The sequence below is a fragment of the Cannabis sativa genome, chromosome 3, assembly GCF_029168945.1.
Source record: "Cannabis sativa cultivar Pink pepper isolate KNU-18-1 chromosome 3, ASM2916894v1, whole genome shotgun sequence".
In the NCBI taxonomy this organism is placed as follows: domain Eukaryota; kingdom Viridiplantae; phylum Streptophyta; class Magnoliopsida; order Rosales; family Cannabaceae; genus Cannabis; species Cannabis sativa.
Genome location: NC_083603.1, coordinates 39560771 through 39573984, shown reverse-complemented (window position 1 = coordinate 39573984; position 13214 = coordinate 39560771). Strand labels below are relative to the sequence as shown.

At 47.9% G+C, this 13214-nt stretch overlaps 1 protein-coding gene across 1 annotated transcript; it reads left to right on the top strand.

Annotated features, from left to right (window-relative positions):
• Positions 1–10759: 10759 nt before the first annotated feature.
• LOC133036065 (uncharacterized) lies at positions 10760–12353 on the top strand. The gene is made up of 3 exons (XM_061112533.1): positions 10760–11628; positions 11746–12240; positions 12344–12353. The coding sequence occupies exons 1-3, from the start codon at positions 10760–10762 to the stop codon at positions 12351–12353; spliced, it is 1374 nt and encodes a 457-aa protein (XP_060968516.1).
• Positions 12354–13214: the final 861 nt, after the last annotated feature.

Here is a 13214-nt window from a genome sequence, read left to right as displayed (position 1 = left end):
CTGGGTCTAGGTTCGGGTCCAGTTCCAAGTTGGGGTCCCTAGTTCGGGTCCAAGTTTGGGTGTGTGTCAGTATCTCGATCCAAATCTAGGTCCAGCATATCGATCCCAGTCTGGGTCTTGGTCCGAGTCCATGTTCGTATCCGGATCCCTATCTAGGTCCAAGTATGTGTTTGGGATCGGGTCCCTAATTTAGTTCCATGTCCGGGTCTCAGTTCCGGTCTAGGTCCACGACCGTGTACGGGCCCGAGTTCCATTTCTGGTGCCGGGTCACGAGCTGGGTCCTAGGTTCAAGTTCGGGTCTGGTCAGGTACTAGGTCCCTATCGTAGTTCTGTTTCCTAGGTCCCTATCCTGATTCTGGGTCCAGGTCAAAGTTACTGTGTGGGTTCGCGTCCTGGGGCTTGGTCTAGGTTTGGTGTGAGTCCCAAGTTTGTAGTCCTAGTTCGGTTGTAGTTCCATTTGCGATTCTATGTTCGAGTTTGGGTTTGAGTTCGGGTCAGAGTTCGAGTCGTGGTCTAAATTTTGGGTTCGGGTCTGGATTTCAATCTACGTCCAGATAAGGCTCCAGGTGTGGGTTCGTGTCGTGGGTCCTTGTCAAGGTTGGGTCCGAGTCCCAAGTTCCTATCCCGATATGAGTCTGGATTAAGTTCTGGGTCTAAGTCCTTGGTTTTGATCCTGGTCTGGGTTTGAGTTTGGATCCGGGTCCGGGTCTAGCTTTGGGTCTGATTCTAGGTGTGGGTTTGAGTTCGGGTCCGAGTCTGTGTCCGAGTTTGTGTCCAGGTCTGAACCTCGATCAGGGTCTAGGTTCAGGTCTAGGTCCAAGTTCGGGTCCCGAGTGCGGGTTCAAGTTTGGGTCTGGGTCAAGATCTCGGTCCACATTTGGTCCAGCATTTCGATCCCAGACTCGGTCTTTGTCCTAGTCAAGGTTCGTATCCGGATCCTTATCTAGGTCCAAGTCTGTGTTTGATATCGGGTGCCAGATTTAGGTCAAGGTCCGGGTCTCAATTTCGTTCCTGGTACACGACCGTGTCCGCGCCCGAGTTCCAGTCTCAGTTTGGGTTTGAGGCTAGGTCTATGTTCGGTTCTAGGTCTTGGTCCGGGTCCTGGTCAAGGTCATAGTCTTTTTCTATGGTCTTGGTTTGGCGATTCTTCTTCATGTTCTAATTTTGGGTCCCAGGTCTAGGTCTGGGTTTGGGTTTGGTTCTTCGTCTGGGTTCTGGTCCTAGTTTGAGTCCTAGATCTAGACACTGACTACTGGTCTGTTCCAGACCCTGTTACCGGAATCCCAAGTTAAGATCTAGATCACTGTCACGGGTCTCGGTCTGGTTTTGGTTCAGTTCTCAGGTCCCATTTCTGAGTTTGGGTTTGGGATCGAGACTGAGGTGCGGTTCTAGGTCCCGACCCTGGTTCTGTGTCCCTAGTATAGTTCCATGTTTTGGTCTGAGTTCATGTTCCGGTTTAGATCTTTGTCTGGGTTTTGATTTGGGTTCGGGTTTCGGTTTAGGTCCCTGTCCTGGTCCTAGTCCTAGTTCGGTTGTAGTTCCATTTGCGATTCTTGGTTTGAGTTTGGGTTTGAGTTCGGGTCGGAGTTCGAGTCTTGGTCTAAATATTGGGTTCGGGTATGGATTTCAGACTACGTCCAGATCAGGCTCCAAGTGTGGGTTTGCGTCCTGGGTCTTGGTCTAGGTTGAGTCCGAGTCCCAAGTTCCAATCCCAATCTGAGTCTGGATTCAGTTTTGGGTCTAAGTCCTTGGTTGTGATCCTGGTCTTGGTTCGAGTTTGGGTCCGGGTGCGTGTGTAGCTTTGGGTCTGATTCTAGGTGTTGGTTTGAGTTCGGGTCCGAGTCTATGTCCGGGTTTGTGTCCAGGTTTGGACCACGATCTGGGTCTAGGTTTGGGTCCAGGTCCAAGTTCGGGTCCCGAGTGCGGGTCCAAGTTTGGGTCTGGGTCAAGATCGCTATCCACATCTGGTCCAGCATTTCGATCCCAGTTTGGGTCTGGGTCCTAGTCAAGGTTCGTATCCGGATCCCTATCTAGGTCCAAGTTTGTGTTTGGGATCGGGTGCCAGATTTAGGTCAAGGTCCGTGTCTCAGTTCCGTTATTGGTACACGACCGTGTCCGGGCCCGAGTTCTAGTCTCAATTTGGGTCTGAGGCTAGGTCTGTGTTCGATTCTAGAACAAGACTAGGACCGTGACCAGGACCCGAACTCAGACCTAGAACCGAACACACACCTAGCCTCAGACCCAAACTGAGACTGGAACTCGGGCCCGGACACGGTCGTGTACCTAGATGGAACTAAGACCCTGACCTTGACCTGAATCTTGGACCCAATTCAAAACACAGAGTTGGACCTAGATAGGGATCCGGATACGAACCTGGACTCGGACCAAGACCCAAACTAGGATTCAAATGCTGGACTTAGATCTGGACCGAGATCTTGACCAAGACCCAAACTTGGGCCCACACTCGGGACCCAAACCCACACCATAACTGGGACTTGGACCCATAATCAGGATAGGGACCAGGGAAATAGAAGTAGGATCGGGACCTAGTACCCGACCCATACCTGAACTTGAACCTAGGACCCAGCTCAAGACCCGGCACCAGAAGTAGAACCAGACTCCGACCCGATGTTGGGATCCGGATCTAGACCCAGGGCTTAGACAAAACCCGTAGTTAGTGTCTGGATTTGGGACCCCGCCCTAGACCAGAACTCTGACAAGGACCCGAACCCACACCCAGACCTGAACCCAGTCCCAAACCCAAAAGTGGACCCGAACCCGTACCCTGTGACCCAAAATTGGAACAAAAACCGGAAGTTGACCGAGACTGGAACTAGCACTTGCACTTGGAATCATAACTGAAATTGAACATAGATCTAGAACCGTAACCGGACCAAGACCCTAACTCAAAATAAGACCTATACCCAAATTGGGAGCCATACCCGTATCCAAACCCAAACCTGTACTCGGGACCCGAACCTGAACCTAAATTCAGACCCAAACTTGGAACCAGACTAGGGACACAGAACCATGGTCTGGACATAGAACCGCACCCGAGTCTCGATCTCGAACCCAAACTCAGAAATGGGACCTGGGACCTGAACCAGAACCAGACCGAGACCCGTGACAATGATCCAGATCTTGACTCGGGATTCGGGTAACGGGGCCTAGAACATACCCGTAGTCGGTGTCTCGATCTAGGAGTCAGACTAGGGCCAGAACCGTAGACCAAGACCCAGGACGCGTACCCACACCCGTAGCTTGATCTGGACGTAGACTGAAATTCGGATCCGAACCCAAACTCAGAAGAGGACTCGAACTTCGACTTGAACTCAAACCCAAACTCGAACTCAGAATCGCAAATGGAACTAGAACCGAACTAGGACTAGGACCAGGACCAGGACCTAAACCCAAACTTGAACCTAGATCAAAACCCAGATAGAGACCTAACCCCGAACCATGATCAAAACCAAGAAAGAGACCTAAACCTGGACTCGCGACAAAGAACCAGGGTCGGCACCTAGAACTGTACCCCAGTCTCGATCCCGAACCCAAACTCAAAAATGGGATCTGGGACTTTAACCAGAAACAGACCGAGACCCGTGACAGTGATCCAGATCTTGACTCGAGATTCGGTTAGCGGGGCCTAGAACAAACCAATAGTCGGTGTCTAGATTTGGGACACAGACTAGGACCAGAACCTAGAAGAAGAACCATTCCCGAACCCAAACCTAGACGTGGGACCCAAAAGTAGAACCTGAACAAGAATCACCGAACCAGGACCCTAGAGCAAGACTAGGACCGTGACCACGACCGGGAGCCAGACCTATAACCGAACACACACCTAGCCTCAGACCCTAACTGAGACTGGAACTCAGGCCCGGACACGGTCGTGTACCCAGACCGGAACAGAGACCTCGAATGTGCTTCTCTTTGTGTGTGGTCCTTCACAAGGACCCGTACCGACACCCTGACCTGAACCAAGTCCCCAACCATAAAGTTGACACGAACCCGTACCCTGTGACCCAAAATTGGAAGTTGACCGGGACTTGACCTAGCACTTGGACTAAAAAATCGTAACTGAAATTGGACCTTGATCCGGAACTGTACCGGGACCAGGACTCGGACTCCAAATCAGACATAGACCCGAATTGGGAGCCGGACCCGTATCCCAACCCAAACCTGGACTCGGGACCTAAACCCGAACCTTAACTCAGACCCAAACAAGGAACCAGACTATGGAAACAGATATAGGGTCGGGACCTAAAACCGCAACCTAGTCTCGATCCCGAACCCAAACTCAAAAATGGGACTTGGGACCTGAACAAAAACCAGACCGAGACCCGTGACAGTGATCCAGATCTTGACTCGGGATTCAGGTAACGGGAGCTGGAACAGACCAGTAGTTGGTGTCTAGATCTCGGACTCAGACTAGGACCAGAACCCAGACAAAGAACCGAACCCGAACACAGACCTACACCTGGGACCCAAAATTAGAACTTAAACAAGAATCGCCGAACCAGGACCCTAGAACAAGACTAAGACCGTGACCAGGACGAGGACCCGGACCCAGACGTAAAACCGAAGACAGACCTACCCTCATACCCAAACTGGGACTGGAACTTGGGCCCGGACACGATCATGTACCTAGACTGAAATTGAGACCCGGACCTGCACCTAAATCTGGGACCCGATACCAAACAAAGACTTCAACCTAGATAGGGATCCAGATACATACCTTGACTCGGACGAAGACCTAGACTGGGATCGAAATGCTGGACCTACATCTGGACCGAGATCCTGACCCAGACTTGAACCCGCACTCAGGACCCAAACTTGGACGTGGACCCGAACCTACACCCAGATCGGGGTCCAGACCTAGACACAAACCTGGACACAGACTCGGACCCGAACTCAAACCCACACCTTGAATCAGACCTAAAGCTAGACCCGGACCCGGACGCAAACTCAAATCCAGATTAGGATCAGAACCAATGACTTAGACCCAGAACTGAATCCAGACTCAGATCTGGATTGGAACTTCGGACTCGGACCCGACCTAGACCAAGACCCAGGACGCGAACCCACACCCGGAGCCTGATCTGGACCTAGACTCAAATCCAGACCCGAACCAAAACTTAGACCAGGACTCGAACTCTGATCCGAACTCAAACCGAAATGCGAACTAAGAATTGCAAATGGAACTAGAACCGAACAAGGACTAGGACCAGGACCAGGACCTAAACCCGAACCGAGATTAGGACTTGAACCCGAACCTAGACCGGGACCCAAACCCACACAATAACCAGGACCTGGACCAAGAATCAGGATAGGGACCTGGGAAAAAGAACTAGGACCAAGACCTAGTACCTGACCCAGACACGAACTTGAACCTTGGACCCAGCTCGTGACCCGGCACCAGAATGGAACCACACAAGGACCCGAGATTGGGTTCCGGATCTCGAGCCCGGGCTTGGATTTGGGACGCAGCCCTGGACCTAAACCCTAACGAGGACCCGAAACCACACCCGGACCTAAACCCAGTAACAAACCCAAAACTGGAGCTGAACCCGTACCGTGTGACCCAAAATTGGAACCAAAACTGGAAGTTGACTGGGACTGGAACTAGGACTTGGACTTGGAATCATAACTGAAATTGGACTTAGATCTAGAACCTTAACCAGACAAGGACCCGGACTCCAAATCCGACCTAGACTCGAATTGGGAGCCGGACCCGGATCCCCACCCTAACCTGGACTCGGGACCCGAACCCGAACCTGAACTCGGACCAAAACATGGAACCAGACTAGGGACACAGAACCAGGGTCGGCACCTAGAACCGCACCACAGTCTCGATCCCGAACCAAAACTCAGAAATGGGACCCGGGACGTGAACCTGAACCAGACCGAGACCCGTGACAGTGATCCGGATATTTGGATTCGGGTAACGGGGCCTGGAACAAACTAGTAGTCGGTGTCTAGATCTGGTACTTAGATTAGGACCAAAACCAAGACGATAAACCAAACCCGAACCGAGACGTAGACCTGGGACCAAAAATTAGAACCTGAACTAGAATCGCCGAACACAGACCCTAGAACAAGACTAGGACTGTGACAAAGACTAGGACCCAAACGTAGAACCGAACACAGACCTAGCCTCAGACCAAAACTAAGACTAGAATTCAGGCCCAGACACGATCGTGTACGCAGAGCAGAACTGAGACCCGGTCCTGGACCTAAATCTGGGACCCGATCCCAAACCATGACTTGGACCTAGATAGGGAGCCGGATAAGAACCTGGACTCGTACCAAGACATAGACTGGGATCGCAATGTTGGACTTGGATCTTGACCGAGATCTTGGCGCAGACCGAAACTTGGACCCGCACTCGGGACCCCAAGTTGGACCTGGACCCAAACCTAGACCTAGATTTGGGTCCAGACCTGGACACAAACCCGGACACAGACTTGGACCCGAATTCAAACCCACACCTTGAATTAGACCGAAAGCTAGACCCGGACCCGGATGCAAACTCGAACCCAGACCAGGATCAGAACCAAAGACTTAGACCCAGAACTGAATCCAGACTCAAATCTGGATTGGAACTTGGGACTCAGACCCGACCTAGACCAAGACCAAGGACGCGAACCCACACCCGGAGCCTGATCTGGACCTAGACTGAAATCAAGACATGAACCAAAACTCAGACCAGGACTCGAACTCCGATCCAAACTCAAACCCGAACGCGAACTAAGAATTGCAAATGGAACTAGAATCGAACTAGGATTAGAACCAGGACCAGGACCTAAACCCAAACCCGATCCCAAATCAAAACCCAGACAGAGACCTAAACCCGAACCGAGACTGGGACATGAACCTGAACCTAGACCCTGACCCAAACCCACACAATAACCAGGACCTGGACCAAGAATCAGGATAGGTACCTGAGAAACAGAACTAGGACCAAGACCTAGTACCTGACCCAGAACAAAACTTCAACCTAGGACCCAGCTCATGACCCAGCACCAGAAATGGAACCACACTAGTACCCGAGATTGGGTTTCGGATCTTGATCCCGTGCTTGGACAAAACCGGTAGTCAGTGTCTTGATTTATGACCCAGCCCTAGACCTGAACCCCAACGAGGACCCGAAACCACAACCGGACCTAAACCCAGTCCCAAACACAAAAGTGGACAAGAACCCGTACCGTGTGACCCAAAATTACAACCAAAACCGGAAGTTGACCGGGACTGGAACTAGGACTTGGACTTGGAATCATAACTGAAATTGGACCTAGATCCAGACCCGAACTTGAACCTAGGACCCAGCTCGTGACCCAGCACCAGAAATGGAACCACAATAGTACCCGAGATTGGGTTTCGGATCTGGATCCCGGGCTTGGACAAAATCGGTAGTCAGTGTCTGGATTTATGACCCAGCCCTGGACCTGAACCCCAACGAGGACCCGAAACAACACCCGGACCTTAACCCAGTCCCAAACCCAAAAGTGGACAAGAACCCGTACCGTGTAACCCAAAATTGGAACCAAAACCGGAAGTTGACTGGGACTGGAACTAGGACTTGGACTTGGAATCATAAATGAATTGGGAGACAGACCCGTAACCAGACCAGGACTCGGACTCCAAATCAGACCTAGACCCGAATTGGGAGACAGACCCGGATCCCCACCCAAACCTGGACTCGGGACCCGAACCCGAACCTAAAATTACACCCAATCATGGAATCAGACTAGGGAAACAGAACCAGGGTCATGACCTAGAATCGCACCACATTCTTGATCCCGAACCCAAACTCAGAAATGGGACCTGGGACGTGAACCAGAACTAGACCGAGACCCGTGACAATGATCTAGATATTGGTATTCGGGTAAAGGGGCCTGGAACAGACTAGTAGTCGGTGTCTAGATTTGGGACTTAGATTAGGACCAAAACCAAGACTAAGAACCAAACCCGAACCCAGACGTAGACTTGGGACCTAAAATTAGAACCTGAATAAGAATCACCCAACAAATACACTTGAACAAGACTAGGACTGTGACCCAGACCCGGACCCCGACGTAGAACCAAACACAGACCTAACCTCAGACCCAAACTGAGAGTGGAACTCGGGCCAAGACACGGTCGTGTACGTAGAGCGGAACTGAGACCCGGTCCTGGACCTAAATGTGGGACTCGATCCCAAACACAGACTTGGACCTAGATAGGTATCTGGATAAGAACCTGGACTCGGACCAAGACCCAGACGGGGATCGAAATGGTTGACTTGGATCTAGACCTAGATCTTGACCCAGACCCAAACTTTGACAAGCACTCGAGACCCCAAGTTGGACCTGGACCCGAACCTAGACCCAGATCGGGGTCCAGACCTGGACACAAAACCCGGACAAAGACTTGGACCCGATCTCAAACCCACACGTAGAATCAGACCCAAACCTAGACCCGGACCCGGACCCAAAGTCGAACCCTATCTAGGATCAGAATCAAGGACTTATACCTAAAACTGAATCTAGACTCAGATCGGGATTGGAACATGGGACTTGGACCAACCCTTGACCAAGACCCAGGACGCAAATCCACACCCGGAGCCTGATCTGGACCTAGACTGAAATTCGGACCCAAACCCAAACTCAGACCAGGACTCGAACTCCGACCCGAACTCAAACCCAAACTCGAACTCAGAATCGCAAATGGAACTAGAACTTAACTTAGACCAGGACCAGGACCTAAACCCAAAACCGAACCCAGATCAAAACCTAGACAGAGATGTAAACCCGAACCGAGACTAGGACTCTAAACCGAACCTAGACCGGGACCTAAACCCACAGAATAACTGGGACTTGGACCCAGAATAAGGATAGGGACTTGGGAAACATAACTAGGACCGGGTCCTAGTACACGACCCAGAGTCGAACTTGAACATAGGACCCAGCACGTGAGTTGACACCAGAAATGGAACCAGACTGGGACCTGAGATTGGTATCCAGATTTGGACCCACGGCTTGGATAAAACCCGTAGTCTGTGTCTGGGTTTGGGACCCTGCTGATGAGGACATCAGGGACCAAGTATCAAGTCCAATTCCAGTGGGTCCAGTGACTAGGGCACGAGCTAAGAGATTCAAGGAAGAGCTTAACAGCCTAGTACACAAAGTCTTAAATCAAGAAGAGACCGTGGTCAACACGGAAGGAGAACAAAGATTGGTCATACTCATCAAAGTGGACTGAATTTTGAAGCTTCATTTATATGTGTCAAGTTCTTTTGTGTGGGACTTACAAGAATGGAAGTTACAAGTTCTTTTGTGTGGGAGTTACAAGAGTGGAGTCAAAAGGTCTTCTTTATGGAGCTTTCATTATGAAGACCAAGAGTCTTATTTAGTATGCTTTTATTGGAAAGACCAAAGGTCTTAGGTGTGTTAATGTTGAAGTCCAAAGGTCTTGTAGGTGTCATTTTCGTCCTATAAAAGGGACTACCTTTCCATTGTAAAAACCAGATTATCATATATGCAAATTGTGAGTTTTATCTTCTAGAGTTCTTGAAGAAACTTGTGAACTTATCAAGGAGGTATCCTTGTGGCGTTCAACTTGACTTATCAAACGGATTTCCATCCCCGTTTGTGGCATCTTCCTTATACCAAGGTTCGTGCTTCGCTAAGCATTGGGTCGAGGTTCCATTCCAACATCGTTTGTTCTTGGTGGCTGTTCCATATTTGGTGTCGGGTTTCATCACAAGTTGGTGTGGTTCGTATCAGTTGGTATCAGAGCAAAGGTTCATCCGGTTTGGCTTATCCTTTTTATTCTTTTAGTGTCTCAATATTTCAAAAAAAAAAAAAACTCTATTCGTGTTCCTTGTTGTTAGTCTTGTTCTTGTTCTCTTTCTTAAAATCCGTAACCATTGTTGTTAATTTCTTTGTCACACTCGTTTCCTTGTTCAATCTTTTAATTATTCCTTGAAATTCGAATCTGTTTGATATTGCTAAGTCCTAATCTGTCTTCATTTAAACTCATTTGTTTTCCCTTGTTCCCATTGTTTACTCTAGTGTCAAAAAGTTTTGGAATTGTTATTGAAGCATTTTGGTATTAATTCGTACTTGAATTCAGGTTGGCTTTTGGTTTTCAAAAAAAAAAAAAAATCACCAAAAAAAAAAAAAAATCACCACTTTTCGCCACTTTTTCATCGGTTTTCGTTTGCTTTATTGGGTAGAATTGACTGCTTGAACCTCCATTTCACTAGTTTTGAAAGAGCTTAAAGAAGATAAAGAGTGGAAAAAGGCAGAGGTGTGAGCTTATTTGAGGGTAAAAGCCATCATTGAGTGAAACACGAGTGACTTTGAGTGACCACTTTTCTTTGAGTGAAACACGTGAGGGAGTGTAGTGAGGACCTTTCTATACTTGTCTAACTTTATTGTTTTGCAGAATTTTTAATCATGTCACAAAACTCGGGTAATAACAATCCACAACCTACAGTTCCAAATCTACAACTTCAAGCCATTATGGGGGAGATGAGGAGATTGTTGAGGGAGGAGTGTGAGCAAATACATGAGCGGTTGAATAGGGTGGAAGAAGGAGCACAACGGAGACCAAGGGGGAGAAGAGTACACCAAAGGGGGAATGAAAATGAAGGAGATTTCGAAGGAGTAGTTTCTGATGAAGAGGTTGATAGGATGTCGACGGGTACAATAGGAGGTATGGTGGGAATAGAGAAGATAGGAACCAAGTAGACAATTATTTGGGGAATATAAAGATGAGAATCCCAGCCTTTCAAGGGAAGAGTGATCCTGAAGCATACCTAGAGTGGGAGAAGAAAATGGAGTTAGTCTTTGATTGTCACAACTATTCAGACATGAAGAAGGTAAAACTTGCTGCCATTGAGTTTACTGATTATGCTATTGTTTGGTGGGATCAGTTGTGCACTAACAGGAGACGGAGTGGAGATTGCCCTATTGAAACATGGGAGGCAATGAAGAGGGTAATGAGGCGACGGTTTGTACCACCTCATTATTATCGTGATCTCTATCTTAAGTTGCAAGGCCTTCGTCAAGGCTACAGAAGTGTTGATGAGTATTACAAGGAGATGGAGATGGCTATGATTAGAGCCAATGTTGAAGAGGATCGGGAGGCAACAATGGCGAGGTTTTTAAATGGGTTGAACCGAGAGATTGCTGACCCAATCGAGCTACACCATTATGTGGAGTTAGAAGATTTGGTTCACATGGCAATCAAAGTTGAGAGACAACTCAAGAAGGGTAGTTCAAGTTCGAGATCAAGGCCGAGCACACACAAGCCAAGTACAACACCTTGGAGGTCGAACTATCCAAAGAAGGATGACCAACCCAATTCATCATCTACACCAAAACCATCCACTACAGCCACGCCACCTCAAGGTAAAACAACTCAAACTAAGTCTCATTCTAGTGAGATAAGGTGTTTCAAATGCCAGGGGTGGGGACATATAGCCAGCCAGTGTCCAAACCAAAGAGTTATGGTGATTCGGGAAAGTGGAGAAATAGATTCTGAAGGTGAAGATGATCTTGCTGACATGCCACCATTGGAAGATGCTTCTGACAATGAATATGGCCCAGAATCTGGAGAGATGCTTGCACTAGTTACAAGGTGAGTCCTGAATTTGCAAGCAAAAGAAGAGGCAGAAGAAGTGCAGCGGGAGAACATCTTTCACACTCGATGTCATGTGAGGGACAAGGTATGTAGTGTCATTATTGATGGAGGTAGTTGTACTAACGTTGCAAGTGCTTCTATGGTTAACAAGCTTGGACTTACAACGCTTAAGCATCCTTGTCCATACAAGTTGCAATGGTTGAATGATAGTGGTGAAGTGAAGGTTACAAAACAAGTACTTGTTTCATTTCGCATTGGCAAGTATGAAGATGAGGTGCTGTGTGACGTCGTTCCAATGCAAGCTGGACACCTCCTTCTAGGAAGGCCTTGGCAATTTGATCGACGAGTACAACATGATGGCTTCACCAACAAGTACTCATTTACTTTCCGTCAGCGGGCAATCACTCTAGCGCCTTTGACACCAAAACAAGTTTATGAAGATCAAGCGAGGTTGCAAAAATTGAGTGACAAAAAGAAACTGAGTGAGCAAAAAGAGAGTGGAAAGATGAGTGAGAGGAAACAGAATGAGAGAAAAAGAGAGAAAAGTGTGGAATCAAGTGAGAGAAAACAACACTTTTATGCAAACAAAAGTGAGATTAAGAGAGCATTGTGCACAAAACAGCCCATGATTTTACTAGTGTATAAGGAGGCTCTTTTAAATGCTAACCAACTTGATTCTTCGCTGCCAAGTACCATTGTGTCTCTTTTGCAGAATTCGATGATGTATTTCCCGAGCAGTACCACATGGGTTACCACCTATTAGAGGAATAGAACATCAAATTGATTTTGTTCCAGGTGCTTCCATCCCAAACCGACCAGCCTACAGAAGCAATCCTGATGAAACAAAGGAATTGCAAAGGCAAATTGAAGAATTGATGGAGAAAGGACATGTGAGAGAAAGCATGAGTCCTTGCGCTGTTCCAGTGATTCTAGTTCCAAAGAAGGATGGAACATGGAGGATGTGTGTTGACTGTCGAGCCATCAACAATATAACGGTAAAGTATCGACATCCCATTCCTCGTTTAGATGACATGCTAGATGAATTGCATGGTTCTTGTGTGTTTTCAAAAATTGATCTCAAAAGTGGGTATCATCAGATACGTATGAAAGAAGGGGATGAATGGAAAACTGCTTTTAAAACTAAACATGGTTTGTATGAGTGGTTAGTCATGCCTTTTGGATTAACTAATGCACCTAGTACTTTCATGCGCTTAATGAATCATGTATTGCGTGCTTTCATTGCCAAATTTGTGGTTGTGTATTTTGATGATATTCTTATTTACAGTAAGAATTTGCATGACCATGTGTTGCATTTGCAATCTGTTTTGGAAGTCCTTAGGAAACAAAGTTTATACGCTAACCTTAGCAAGTGTACATTCTGCACCGATAAGCTTGTATTCCTAGGTTTTGTTGTAAGTGCTACAGGTATTCAGGTAGATGAGGAAAAGATCAAAGCCATCCAAGAGTGGCCGACCCCTACATCGATAGGTAATGTTAGAAGTTTTCATGGACTTGCTAGCTTCTACAGGAGGTTTGTGCAAAATTTTAGCACAATTGCCGCTCCACTTACAGAAGTAATAAAA

Bases quoted from the DNA above. Each gene is read 5' to 3' on its own strand.
- LOC133036065 (XM_061112533.1), top strand. From the start codon at position 10,760: ATGAGAATCCCAGCCTTTCAAGGGAAGAGTGATCCTGAAGCATACCTA. The intron at 11,629-11,745 runs GTGAGTCCTGAA...TGATGGAGGTAG, and splicing joins ATGCTTGCACTAGTTACAAG to TTGTACTAACGTTGCAAGTG.